Source organism: Mauremys mutica, chromosome 23 (assembly GCF_020497125.1).
Source record: "Mauremys mutica isolate MM-2020 ecotype Southern chromosome 23, ASM2049712v1, whole genome shotgun sequence".
NCBI lineage: Eukaryota > Metazoa > Chordata > Testudines > Geoemydidae > Mauremys > Mauremys mutica.
The window spans coordinates 16755180-16768678 of record NC_059094.1 but is presented as its reverse complement, the minus strand read 5'-3'; the positions used below and the strand labels follow the sequence as shown (position 1 = coordinate 16768678).

The window sequence follows — 13499 nt, the reverse complement described above, 5'->3', positions numbered from 1 at the left end:
AAGTAAAACGGGTATTATAAATGGATAATGGTGCCTGAGAACCGGAGATTAATCAATGTGGTATGCATACAGTAATACTGATCATGCTGAGGAAGGAATGGCTGAGTGAACGGTATAAATATGTAATGACTAAATTCAATGTAAAATACAAGAATGGAAGAAAAAAAACAAGTAAAATAGTTTAGAGCAGGGGACCACACTTCACTGAGTTTGCTTAAAAGGCAAATGTTGGGGGGCTTTAACCTTTCTGTAGTATGTAAGAAAGGATGTCGATGAGCTGTATTTAACTTGGAGAATTCCATTCCAGTTAAGGGAAATTGCTTTAATGCTGTGGTTATTAACAATGCTAGAAGGTTTCTGGGATGAAATCTGTGAAAGTCTTTGCCCCTCTTCTGACTTTAACAGATTTTTCACAGGCCAGTTTTGTAAGCTGCTGAGTAGTTCCTGGAAAACACTGGGGTCCTAATTCTCTTCTTGCTCACACCAGTGTAAATCTGGAATAAACACATTCAAGTTAAGAGTCTTACGCCGGTTGTGACTCCATTAACTTCAAAGGAGTAGTTGCCTGTTGTTTATAGTAGCATTATAGTAGCAGTTATGTGCTCCAGCTGAGATCAGCAACTGCTTCTGCTAAGTGTTCTACATGCATGTAATCTGAGGCACATCCTGCCCCTCTAAATAGACAAGACATTAAACAGTAAAGGAGGTATGATTATCTTCACTTTGCAGATGGGAAACTTAGACACAATGATTAAGTGACTTGCTGAAGGTCATACAAGGAGTGGAACAGAACCCAGTGTCGAAGGCTAGTGCTGTTAACCACAAGAGCAACCTTCTTCCCCAGGACGTGACTCCTGATTCACCCCATTAGGAGTGAGAATAGAATCAGATCCTGAGTGTCCTTTACTTTGGTTGACATAGTGGGAGTTGAGAGTGCTCAACACCTGACAGGATGTGCTCCGCACCGGGCTGGCTCTGGTACATGCTAACAGGTTGTTTTGCAGGAGCAGCACCTAGGATTGCATTCTAAATAGTGGTTTGCATTTCCCGGGTTTCCTGTCTTAGGCACTTTTGTTTAGGTATGACATAAATTGCGATGTCTGAAAATACGGCCCTCACAGCACTAGAGTGAAGCATTGTCTTAGGAAATCAGTGATGATCAAGCTGACTTGGGGTTGGTTTTTTCCCCCTCCCACCTGGAATCATTGAACATGAGGACAAAAAAATAACAGGTGTGAAAACCCACTGCTGCTCAAACCAAAACCATCACGTGGCTTTGTGCACCCCCCTCCATTTTGCCTTGCTTCCCGAAAAAGTATTCAGTCTTTTCTAAGCCTCAGCACTTTGAACATCATTTTCTCATCTGCACCCTGGTCTGAATGCTCCCTGTATTAAAAAGAGGGCTTAACTTAGAATGAACACTGTACCTCCATGAGTGAGTAATGTTGGGTTTTTTTAAAATAGGTAGCCAGCTAGTCAGCCAAAAACCTTAGAATTTCCAGTTAACATGTCACCATATTCAGGAAGCTGAATACTTAATCAGGTGATTCATGTCTCCTGATGATGCTGGCAGGAAAAACTTGGGAATGGTTAAAAAGGCTTCAAAGTTGCTAGTAGTCTTCTTTTTCAGATATGATCCAGAAAGGCACAGTAGCAAGTATCCAAAATAGACTTTCATTTATTCCAGTGACTCACTGAGCTATTAGAAATGCAATAATTTATTGGGCTAATGGCAGGGGTTGGAAATTCATTGCGCATCATCTAGTAGAAATGTGTCTTTGGGAACGCAGAAAGGAGAAAAGTCATCATTTATTGTCTGGATTTCTCCGTGCGGTTAAGCCTCTAGAATTCGCTTTCCCCTTTATTAATAGACAATAGAGCGGCGTTGTGTGTCATATAAGGGTGCTCTGTGGGTTATATACCAAACACAACCCTGAAAAGTTAAGGAATGAAAATCTAAGGCTAATCATAGTACAACCCCTCAAGTCCCCATCTAGCACAACACTGTACACTGCAGAATATGTGCCACAGCCTTAAACTCTGCCCTGTGCAAGTCTAGCAGCATCTCTGCTGCCAAAGTCCATCGACCAGAAACAGAACTGGCTTCCTTCTGCCCACTTCAGTGAAACACTCCACACTCCACTTTGGAGAAGGAATTGCTAGATGGCCTAGCATCCTCGCCGGGGCCTCTAGATGCTACCTCAATACAAATGCTAAACCATAGAATTATTGAAAGACGTTTTGGGTCCAGATCCTCCCCTGGTGTAAAGCGGCATAGGTCTAGTGAAATCTATGGAGCTATGTTGATTCACACCCGCTGAGCATCTGGCCTTTTTGCATCCGAGACCTTGTGTCTGTAATCCAAGGCATTTGCAGCTGCTTCCGTTCAATACGTGTTTAATTTTAATTAATTATTCCAGTATCAATTAACCATTAATGCTTCCTAGTGATTATTTGAAACCTGTGGGATCCCATCCTTAGGGTGAAAAATGAGTTACTAACTGCTGACGAGGAACGTTTCCCATTAAACACATGGCTCCAGTCAGTCATTTGTTTTTCAGAGGATTCTCCCCTCTCCTTTCTTGTTAATATTATTTGTCCAGTCCAGTGCCGCGGTTCTAAGCATTTGCTTGTAATTTGACACCTCCTCCCGCCCTGGTATTATCAGCCACCAGTGTTAGTAGTGGCTAGTGTTTGAGGTGTGCAGGGGAGGGACGTTGTTGTAGCCTTACTGGTCCCAGGATATTAGCCCAGCTTCTGTTGGTGAGAGAGACAACATTCCTGTGTCCTAAACCGTCACCTCAGATCTCTGTATCTCCAAGTTATGGGGAAGTTCAGATCCAGATTCAAGTTCACTGCTAGCATCAACCTTTGTTGTAATGAACCGAATCAGAACCATGCATCCAGGATCACCCAGAACGTAACACAGTGGATCGGACCTTAGTCTGGTACAAACAAAAATTTCTTTGGTGATACAAAGACATGAAAGGCTTGATCCAAAACCCAGGGAAGCCAGTGGAAAGATTCTTGTCAATTTAGGCTTTGGATCAGGCCCAAAGTTTGTACAAAAACACTTCATGCCATGTAAGCTTTAACACCCAGGAAGGTTATAATTAACAACAACACCCATAGACAAAATGGCCCTGTATATCCTGTAGAGATTTCTCTTCTTTTGGTTATATGTGAAGCACGGTGCACATGTATAACTTCAAGTTATATTTTTTTATGCAATTAAAGTAATTATAAGATGAGGCCTTCAGGTTCTTGAGCCGGTTTCCATTAGTGAATCCCTATTTAACTGGAACCAATTAAAAAACTCACTTTAATTGCTTAACTACACTTTATGTGGTGTTAAAAAAGCAATTTGGTGGTGGGGTTTGAAATGCTCCTCACCTGTTGGGAAGTTAATGTGGTCAGAAACCTTAGCGAGGGTGGGGATTGTTATTCTTTTTGCTTTAAAGAAGAGAGCCAAAATAGAAAGGATTCTTCTGCTAATGTGCAGAATCCAGCTATAATGCTACCAGCTTTTCCTTACCACAGCTTAATAAAGTGGATCAGCTGACTCGTTAGAAAAAAAAATTGTGGGCGGGAGAGGGTATGAAGCAATGATTTTGTGATGCTCACACTTCATTAATTGCATGTCTTTGTATGTACACATGCATATCCCCACACAAGCAGTACCCAGCCCAGCTGTGCAACACTCACTCACATTGAATGGTACCTTGATACACAGCCAGCCTTAGTGATCTCAGTGGTACTATTCATGTAGCAATGTGACAGCAGTCCAACGGCTGTGGATAGCCAGAGATGTGGGTTCAATTCTTGTTCTGTCACAAACATCTTATGTCATCCTGAGCAAGTCACTTAGCCTCTCTGTGCCTCGGTTCCTCATCTGTAAAATGGGGATAGTAGCACTGACCGACTGTTCAGGGTTTTGTGAGGATAAATTCACTAAAGATTGGGAGGTGCTCAGATCCTACAGTGGCTATATAAGCACATTAAATAGATAGACCTGCACTTCTGAGTGTCCTTAAATTCTAGCTCTAGATGTATACACTTTTTGAGGAAGGCTGATCCCACTGTGTGTGGGAATGGTGCCTTGCACTAGGAACCCTTAATCCCTGATTGGTGTTCCTGCAGTACAAATCCTGGGGGATGCTAATGACCAACAATAGCTATGATCGGGCATAATGCTGCCGGAGGCCATCCCGCTGTGATTCAACATTTTAAATTAAAAGTCTAATTCAGTTTAGAAAATAAAAATGAAGTTGATGGGGGGCAGATGGAGGAGGAAGTTTTGAGAAGTGGCAGATTGTTGCACTGGTGCCTCAGAGAATACAAAGGATTTAAGCCGGTGCTTAACCCGTTGAAGCCAGGGTTTGGTGCTCAGATTCAGATGAGTCCTCTCTACAGCCGTAGTTAAGGGCTGTATGGCTTTTAAGCTCATGCAGTAGAGGATTGTGCATTTAGAACCAGTGGCCCCGCCAGGTTCAATCCCAACTACCAGGGTCTGTTGGTGTTACACTACGTTCCTGTGGTTCCAACTCTGCAGTCAATTTACCAGTGGTGGCTGGCATGTGAACTTCCAATCCCTCTCCAAACATGCTCAGCTCTTGGTCACCTGCACTCATTGTCCTAAAAATAAGAGAGAGAGGGCAACATAGTCAGTTATGAATATAACCCTTCTAACGGAGAGAGAAAAAAATCATTAGAAATTTTCACAGGAAAGGCAGATGGGTTTTTTTAAATTATTTTTTACAGTGGGATCAAAAGGCAGCCCTGAATGGTTTAATGACCTTCCTCTTTCGTTTCACACTATATTATCCTGCGTTCAGCAGAAGTTGAAAGGCCCAGAAAGGAGAGCAAGTGATAACTCACCGGTGGGTGGCTCTAGATCAGGATTCAAGACGGGTCCTGACATTTCTTCTGACTCATTCATCAACTAAGAATGCCTCTTAGAAGAGTAAGCTGGAAAGCTTCCGCTGTGGCTCCTGGGCTGTTCCTTGGAAATGGGGATGCTTTTCCTTTGACTTCCCCTTCTGGAAGGCTGAACTGTTTGGGGTGCTGCCCCTGCACAGGTCCTTGGGGTGGAAGATGGTAACACTATGCAGGAAAATACTGTCTATGTATTTTTGTTCCATTTCCTTCAGAGTGGCAACCACCTGCATGGGTGACCTCTGAAGGGCAGCTTTCTGGTTAAGTTCACAGAAGACCATTTCCAGCCACATGCATTTGACGATCACTGGTTGATTTTTCTTACAGGTTTACTGGAATGAATCTGCCCGCCCCAGTAATCAGCAGTAAAAACTGGCTGCGACTTCACTTTACGTCGGACGGGAACCACAGGCAGAAGGGGTTCAGTGCCCAGTATCAAGGTAACTGCTTATTGACCATTTTGAATCATTAACCAATAGTTTTTAACATCCTTCCTTTCAGCTCTAGGGAGAGATGCTTTAGCTTCAAAACTACACTCAGCAAGCTAACTCAGGTACTTGCTTCCTCTTCCATGTTTTTCAGCATAGAGGGCCACCCTGGCAGCTTGCTAGGAGCATGAGGGCTGCATCTCCCTGGAAAATAAATGTGCATATGTATAAAAAAAAATAGAAACACACATCCGTTTGCTCTGTTTGCACTTGCCTCTGGCCTGGGCACATTCTCTTTTTGTCAATAGGAAACAGCAAGTTAATCATTTCTGTTTCCTCACCTTTGAAGATGTAGGGAGAGAGTGTCTGCCGGATGCGTTTGGGTACCTAATTTACCTCGATAAGTGTCCATTTAAGTGAGTCTTTCTGTAATGATCCTATCGATTGCTTTCTGCTTGACTTGGGGCGAATCTCCGCTACCGTGTTACATCGGCGCAGCTGCATCAGTGCAGCTGGGCCACTGTCGCCCGCCTGGTGAAGATGCACTATGCCAACGGGAGAGCGCTCTCCCATCAGTATAATTACTCCATCTCAATAAGAGGCGGAAGCTATGTCAGCGGCAGACGCTCTCTCGCTGATGTGGACAGAACTTAGGTCGATGTAACTTGCGTCGCTCAGGGGTGTGTCTTTTTCATATCCTAGAGCGATGTAAGTTCCATTGACTCAAGTGTAGTGTAGACCAGCCCCTCAGTCAGAATGTCAGAGCCCAGATTTATTTTGACTGATCCCGATTTAGATCTCACACTGGCTAAATCAAAAGTATCTGTATTGAAGGCGGTGGAGTTGCAAACTGGTACGATGGAGATGAGAATTAAAACCTTTGTGCTGAAGGCCTGATTTAAATTGTGTTGGTGGTAAGTCTCTCTGCCTGCTACGGAGCTGCTAAGCTCCATCGGGGGGCATGATGGCAACTCACTCATCCAGCCAAAGCAACTTTGGCTAGTGCAATGAGTGTGTGGGACAATCTCTAGCAGCATATGGAGGCTGTGGAGAGCTTTACAAATGTGTAGGGGATGTCAAATGTGTGTCATGTCCCCTTCTAGTGGCTGATCCACATAGAGGATATCAGCCTGCTATCTCTGCCCATTCAGTTCACGTGGCAGAGGTTGATGCTGAAAGTCCTGGGTTCAAATCCTGATAATGAGCCAGGGTTGGGGACTGTTACAGGAGGCCAACATGGACTGCAGTTTAGAACTGGGCTGTAAAGAACACTGTCCACTTGTGCTTTGGAAGGAGATGGTGTTTTGTCGTCTTTACAGAGAGATGCCAGATGAGTTGAACTTTTTTGTTTTGTTTAAATCATAGCACAGAGCAGAGATCTGTATGAAAAATAATCCTTGGGGGTGCAGTGTTCAGCCCTGTTCAGAGGAACATCTCAAGGCCCCTATGCCACTTGTGTCCCACTTAAACTTTATTTTGAAGGCGTATGTGGGATTTAAGTGACATGCAGGGTTTCTGTAGAGGGCTGAATTTCATCGGGGGTTTCTTAGAGTGTTCCTGAGTGGGAATAGGTTGGGTCCAGTGGTTAGGGGTGTAGCCTGGGATTTCAGATCCAACTCCAAGTCCCCTCTTTGCCACGGACTTCCTGTGTGACCTTTGGCAAATCACTTAGTCTCTCAGTGCCTCAATTCCCTGATCAGTAAAATGGGGATAAGAGCACTGCCCTGCCTCAGAGAGGTGTGGTGAGGGTAAATTAAAGATTGGGATGTGCTCCTATACTATGGTGATGGGCCCAGATAAGTACCCAAGATAAACAGAGTAAAACTGAGCACTGTAGCAGCAGCCTAACAGGATCACCTAAGGAGCTGCAGCAAAAGGGTAGAATTAATAGGTAAGAACATGCTATTATTACTTTGCACTGCAGGGTACTTTATGGTTATTACTATGCAGGAATATGCACAATAAAAAAAATCAATGAGATAAATAAATGGGGAGAGAGGCGATTCCCACTCTTAAACATCTCCAAGGCATAGGCACGCAGTAAACAGGAAGCTTGCTGAGATGTATCCAAACGGCACCCTCCCAAATCTTCTGAGGTTTTCCCATTGCTGCTAAGCAGGTGACATACCATGCTCTCGCTGATGAAGGCTTGCCTGACGTAAGGAGCAAAGAGGTGGTTATACAACTCTACCCATTTGTCTCTAAGGCAATGATTATCTCCAACAGACCACCTGTGACCTTGGCTTAAACCAAGGGGAGCTGCTTGTGATGGGATCCCCGGGGTTCAATGTGGATCTGTGGGACTGCTGTGCCCCCTTAACTCTCCAGCCTGGGCTGTCTCTCACCCTAACAGATGTTATGGGCAGCTCATAGTTCTCAATACACAGGCTGGCTTTCCCTCTCAGCCTGGGACCAATCTCCCCAGTTCCAAGTCTTTGTCTTCCAGGCGACCTTCCAGAGGTTGAGATGGGGGAGGAGAGAGGCCAGGTGGTGATGTCATCGACCCTCACTTATACTTTTTGATTTAAAACTGTGCGGGGGGAGGAACTGAAAAATGATTTATAAAGCAAGGCCCAAATTAAGGCCACTAGAGTGATTTCTGGAGCTATACGAAGAGAAGGATTTTTCGTGTATTTGTATCATGGGACTGGGAATCAGGGCATTTGGGATCTATTGCCCCTCTGCGGCCTTAAGCATGGATCTTAACCACTCCGTGCCTCAGTTTCCCTTCAGTACAAAAGGAGATGTAACAAAGCGGGATTGTGGGGTTTGACTCATTCATGTCCATTCAGTACTTTGAAAACCTCAGATTGAGGTTGTAACAAAGGCCCTGATACTAGAAGGCACATGCTTAAATCCATTCCTATTCTAGAAAATCCTTAAATACTTTAAGCATGTATACAAGTCCAGTTCGCTTCAAGAGGATTTAAGCACATGTTTATAGTTAAGCAAGTGATTTCCTAAATATAGATGATTTCCTGAATCCTTCTCTTCGTATAGCTCCAGAAATCACTCTAGTGGCCTTAATTTGGGCCTTGCTTTATAAATCATTTTTCAGTTCCTCCCCCCGCACAGTTTTAAATCAAAAAGCTCTGCCGTAGCTTTTTGTTTCTAACATAGACTATTGCACACCATTGATGGCTCTTGATCTGACATTTTCCTTCCGCAGTCATGATTGCTGCTTTCTATTAAAACACCTGTCTGAATCATGCCTTTTTTTCTTAAATAGAAAAGTAACGATTAATGTTATAATTTCCTCTGATTAGATAAATGTCAGAGGGTTCTAATCTAGTGAGCTCCTCGGAAAACGTTTTGTTGGATATAATGAGCTCTGCATTTGTGTGTCAAGCGCTTAAAAGATTAACTTAAAAAAACCTTCACAAAATGGCAATGAGGCAGGACCTCAGTTAAGGTGGTGGAGCGCATCCCATCTGCTGCACGTGTCATGCTCTAAAGGTGCATTTGTGCTACGAATTCAGCGCAGGAGCCATTAGTATTAATGGGGCTTGGTGAGTGGGCATTTTTATCCTCTGTGTGGAACCTGGAGATTTTGCTATGGATGCTTCAGTGAATTGAGAAATCAATGCGTGGAATATGTGACCAAAATTACAGCCAGGTAAATGTGCTCTGGGAATCCAGAGCACACATCAGGATCGCTTGGGTTGGGTTTTTGCTACAAACTCTACACTAGCTGTGATGACACCTTTAGATTCCTTTGGAAGGTTTGTGTTACAGGTGGGGCTGCTCCATAGCGCTCCCTGCAGGGCCGCACATGGTACTGCAGGCAACCTGCCACAAGCTTGGCATCAGTCTCTACGCAGTTCAATAAAAATAACAAACTCAAAATTTGTCCCTTTGCACTTTTTTTAATAAACAAACAAACAAAAACTCAAAGGTTAAGTGCTTAGTTTGCAGCACTTGAAGACAAGGCCTGAGCTGGCCCTACGGTTTTGGGCTAGCCATGAGGTGCTGTTTCTCTAGCCAAAGCTCACCCAGTACTCTTCCTGTGAAAAAGCAGGCAAGCCCTTTTAACTGGCCTGCTGGCACCCAATTGGTCAGTGTCTCCTCCTGGCCCTTCTAGGCCTCTGGAGGATTAAGTTGTTGGTAGCCTGACCTGAGCAGGTGTCAGGACCCCAGTATTTCCAGCAGGGGGTAAAGAAGGTCTCTGTCAGTTTGTGATCTAATTCTCTCTCTAGTCAGATAATCTCTCTCGAGATAATCTTTCAATGTGTCTATGGGTTGGTTCTACACATTTTTGGAACCAGTATAATTATTATTGGTTTAGAAACTGAAATAGTTAAGATGAAGTGTTACACTCTCCTAGTCTAGATGCAGCTGTACCAGAATAAAGGTGCTTATATCGCTGCACAGCTATCCAATCTGTCATCATATATAGCTTCAGTTTCTAAACCAATGTAGTTATAGTGGCACAAAACTGTAGACCAGCCCCTCAACGTGGAAAGAAAGAGTTTGTCTAGCTATGTAGCCAGAGAGAGAGAGAGAGTTATATTTGATTCCCTTGAAATAGTTCTGAATGTTGGGTGGAAGCTAGTGTAGAGTTTGTAGTTAGAGCTGGGTGGGAAACAGTATTTCGGTCCACAGTGGGATGAAACCAAAACTTTTCCATATTTATTTATTTGACAGGGATCCCCACCCCAAGCTAGCCAAGAGCCCAGTGATGATGGCACCTGGGATGCACAAGACATGGGAAAACCAGGTTCAAGTCTGTTCTCTAGAACAGCGAGTTGGACCCAGATCTCCCTTCTCCTAACAGAGTGCCCTAACCACTGGGCTATTGGCTATTATGGGGTAGGTCTCTCTCTCTCTCTCATGGCTTTGGAGCAGAAATTCTCCCCTCGATCTGAGAAACCTTCCCATTGTAAGTGACCCTTTTGCGGGAAACGTTTGGGTTTTGATGAATTGGCATTTTTCGATGAAAAACCGTTTTGTCAAAAAAAATTCCAAGCAGCTCTATTTGTAACACTCTCTCTCTCTCTCTCTCGATAAAATCTATTTCTACGTAGCTAGCTAACCCAACTAGATTTTTATTCCATGCTCATCATCTGAGCTCCATACAAATAATAAAAGAAACATAGGATCTCAGATGCTCTCTGCCCTGCAGGAACTCTGTTCCTCCTTGTAGTTTTGCATTAATAGCACATGGGATTCACAGGCCCAACATCTGATGGCAGTTTTACCTGAACTTCACCTTGGAGTTATTGAGTTCATTGCAGCATGAACCCCACACATGGTCAGAACTGAAGAAATCATTGATTTGTGAACCTCTTGTGAAGGGAATTTGAGCATTTTCACACATCTCTTGTTCTCTGAAACATGCAAATTTTCATACTTTGGATCACAGAGAATTTAGTTTTAATAATATCCAGTCCTCTCATGTGACTTTCCCACACAAATTCCTGCTACCCACTCTTGTCCTTCCACAATCTTATCAACCTCAAGCATTCAGAATCACGAATCCGGCCCCCAAAATCATAAGATTGGCTTAATAGTCCTGAGAATTAGAAAAAAAATTGTACATTTTGCGATCTCTTTATTTACTTTTGATTTGCAGTGTTGTAGTTGTGTAGCTCCCATGATATTAGAGAGACAAGCTGAGTGAGGTAATGTCTTTTAGTGGCCCAACTTCTGTTGGTGAAAGGGACAAGTTTTCAGCTTACACAGAGCTCTTCTTCAGGTCCTGAAAGCTTGAAAGCTTGGCTCTTCCACAAACAAAAGTTCCTCCAATAAAATAAATTACCTCACTCATCTTGTCCCTCTTATTTACTTAATGATTTTTGTGCCTTTTAGGATCACATTTTCAATCTTTTTTTCTGCAACTGTGCGAGCTGGAAACTTACTTTATTTTTTCAAACAAAAGTGGAGATTCCCACATATTCACATGACTCCAGGAGCTAAGGCTTTAAGAAAAAAACACAGAATATCCTGAGACTCATAGTAAGGTCATGATAGCTGGCCACTCTGCTTCCAGCCTGCTTTCATTGTAGAGTTAGTTCCATCCTATTAATAAAGACTTTGTCCTTTTTTTAATGAGTTAGTGAAACCATCTTCCACCCTAGTGGGGCCTCAGAAGACTGTACCTCATCCTCTTAAAAACAAAAAGTATAAGGTGGTTTTAACACAAATATTAAAGATACATAAATATGTGCAAAATAGGACATGTCATCAACACACATGAAGCGCACAGCAAATAGTTTTAATCACCAAAGATGCAAACTGAGCAGGGGATTGCTGTAGTGCCAGGCTCGGGTTTTGAAATGCATAGATTTTATTTGTTGTCTGTTTTCCAAGGGTAGGGATGTAACTTATTAGCATCTGAGATGCCCCCTCTCTGTGACTGTCATCTGCATTTTCAGATTATCTATGACAGTGTTTCCCAAACTTGGGGCACTGCTTGAGTAGGGAAAGCCCCTGGTGGGCCGAGCCGGTTTGTTTACCTGCCGCGTCCACAGGTCTGGCCGATCGCGGTTCCCATTGGCCGTGGTTCGCTGCTCCAGACCAATGGGGGCTGCTGGAAGTGGCGGCCAGTAAGTCCCTCAGCCTGCGCCACTTCCAGCAGCCCCCACTGGCCTGGAGCAGTGAACCGCGGCCAGTGGGAGCCACAATCGGCCGGAACCTGCGGACACGGCAGGTAAACAAACTGGCCTGGCCCACTAGGGGTTTTCCCTACACAAGCGGTGTCCCAAGTTTGGGAAACACTGATTTATGAAAAACCTTTTCCCATTCCAATTTCTTAAACTTGATTTTAATTTTTACCAGAATGTTTTCCTTGTATGCTTCTGTTCCAATGTTCATAATCCAAGCCTTAGCTTTGAGATTTTGCTCTCTATGACTGTAAAAGCAAAGTTGCACGCAATCAGGCCATAAATTAGTGCTCCTTCTATTGATGTAGACATGTATAGGAAATTCATTCCTTTCAGTAGTAATAATCAGGCTTTGCTCTTCTCCAGCACCTTTCAACATGAAGTCTCGCCAGATGCTTTGCAAAAATTAATTATATCTTCCAACACCCCCAGCAAGAAAGGAAAATGAAGCAAAGAGAAGTCAGCGGCTTGACTTGCAGAGGTGCCAAGCGCCTGCCGCTCTGAAAATCAGCCCATAAGTACTCGTCCGAGGTCAGTGGCAGCTCAGTGGTTAGAACCCATGAGTCCGGACTCTCAGTCCTTTGCTCACTGACGAAGTGTTGAAAGTGAGCTAATGAAAAACCTGCTGAGTTTAAAACAATGCTAAATGGATCTAACTAATGATCTGGCTCCTGTAGCCCTCTCACCAGCGCATATTTTAGGATCCCAAATTGTTCTTTAGCTGATTGTTACCAGCACATTATTGCTTCCTATATTACTTTTTATTTCCCCCAAGTCAGGAAATAAATGTGGGTCTAGTCTTGGCCCACATAAAGCCGTTGCGGTGCTCTGAAGGGCAGATGAACTGTGGTCTTCAATAGCGGGTTGATAAACTGTTCAGAGAAGCCCTGAAAATATGACACCACATTAAAACCAAGTGTCTCAGATATTCTTATTCTGTCTTCATCAGATCTGTCCATCTGAATCCCAGATAACTGGGTTGGACTGCAAAGGAATACAGCATGCATTGTATCGACCTGCCAAATCCACTTTGGAGGGCCAGCCCTGGGAGTTTAAATACAGGACCCTAATAATAGGAACCATTTAATCCTACAGGAGAATCATTTTGCACTAGCTTTTCGAGTCCCCATTGGAGGACAGAGCTCCACTGTGGTAGGAGCTGTACAAACACATAGCGAGAGCCACTCCCTGCTCCAAAGAAGTTACAGTCTTAAAGAGATAAAAGAAGGGGTGGGAGAAAGGAAGGATTATTGTCCCCATATTAAGGAGGGAAACTGAGGCACAAAGAGATGTCTTGCCCAAGGTCACACTTGAGGTTCATGGTGGGGTCAGGAATTGAACCCTGAGCTTCTCAGTTCCACTCTAGTGCCGTAAACTCACAAAATCCTTCCTGTCAGTGTTAGGCCCACTACAAACCCGACTTTGAGGTGCTGAAATGTCAGAATCCTAACTGCTTGTAATGGGGATTTTGGATGCTCAGCAGCTCTGATAAACAGATATGCACATACCCAGCTTAGCTATAAATGATAGCTAC

At 43.7% G+C, this 13499-nt stretch overlaps 1 protein-coding gene across 1 annotated transcript in view; it reads left to right on the top strand.

The window, feature by feature from the left end:
• CSMD2 (CUB and Sushi multiple domains 2) overlaps positions 1–13499 on the top strand; it is a 542149-nt gene that overhangs the window by 253550 nt on the left and 275100 nt on the right. Inside the window, exon 7 of the mRNA XM_044997694.1 lies at positions 5263–5375. Coding sequence (XP_044853629.1) covers positions 5263–5375 — 113 coding nt within the window. The remainder of the gene's footprint in view (positions 1–5262; positions 5376–13499) is intronic.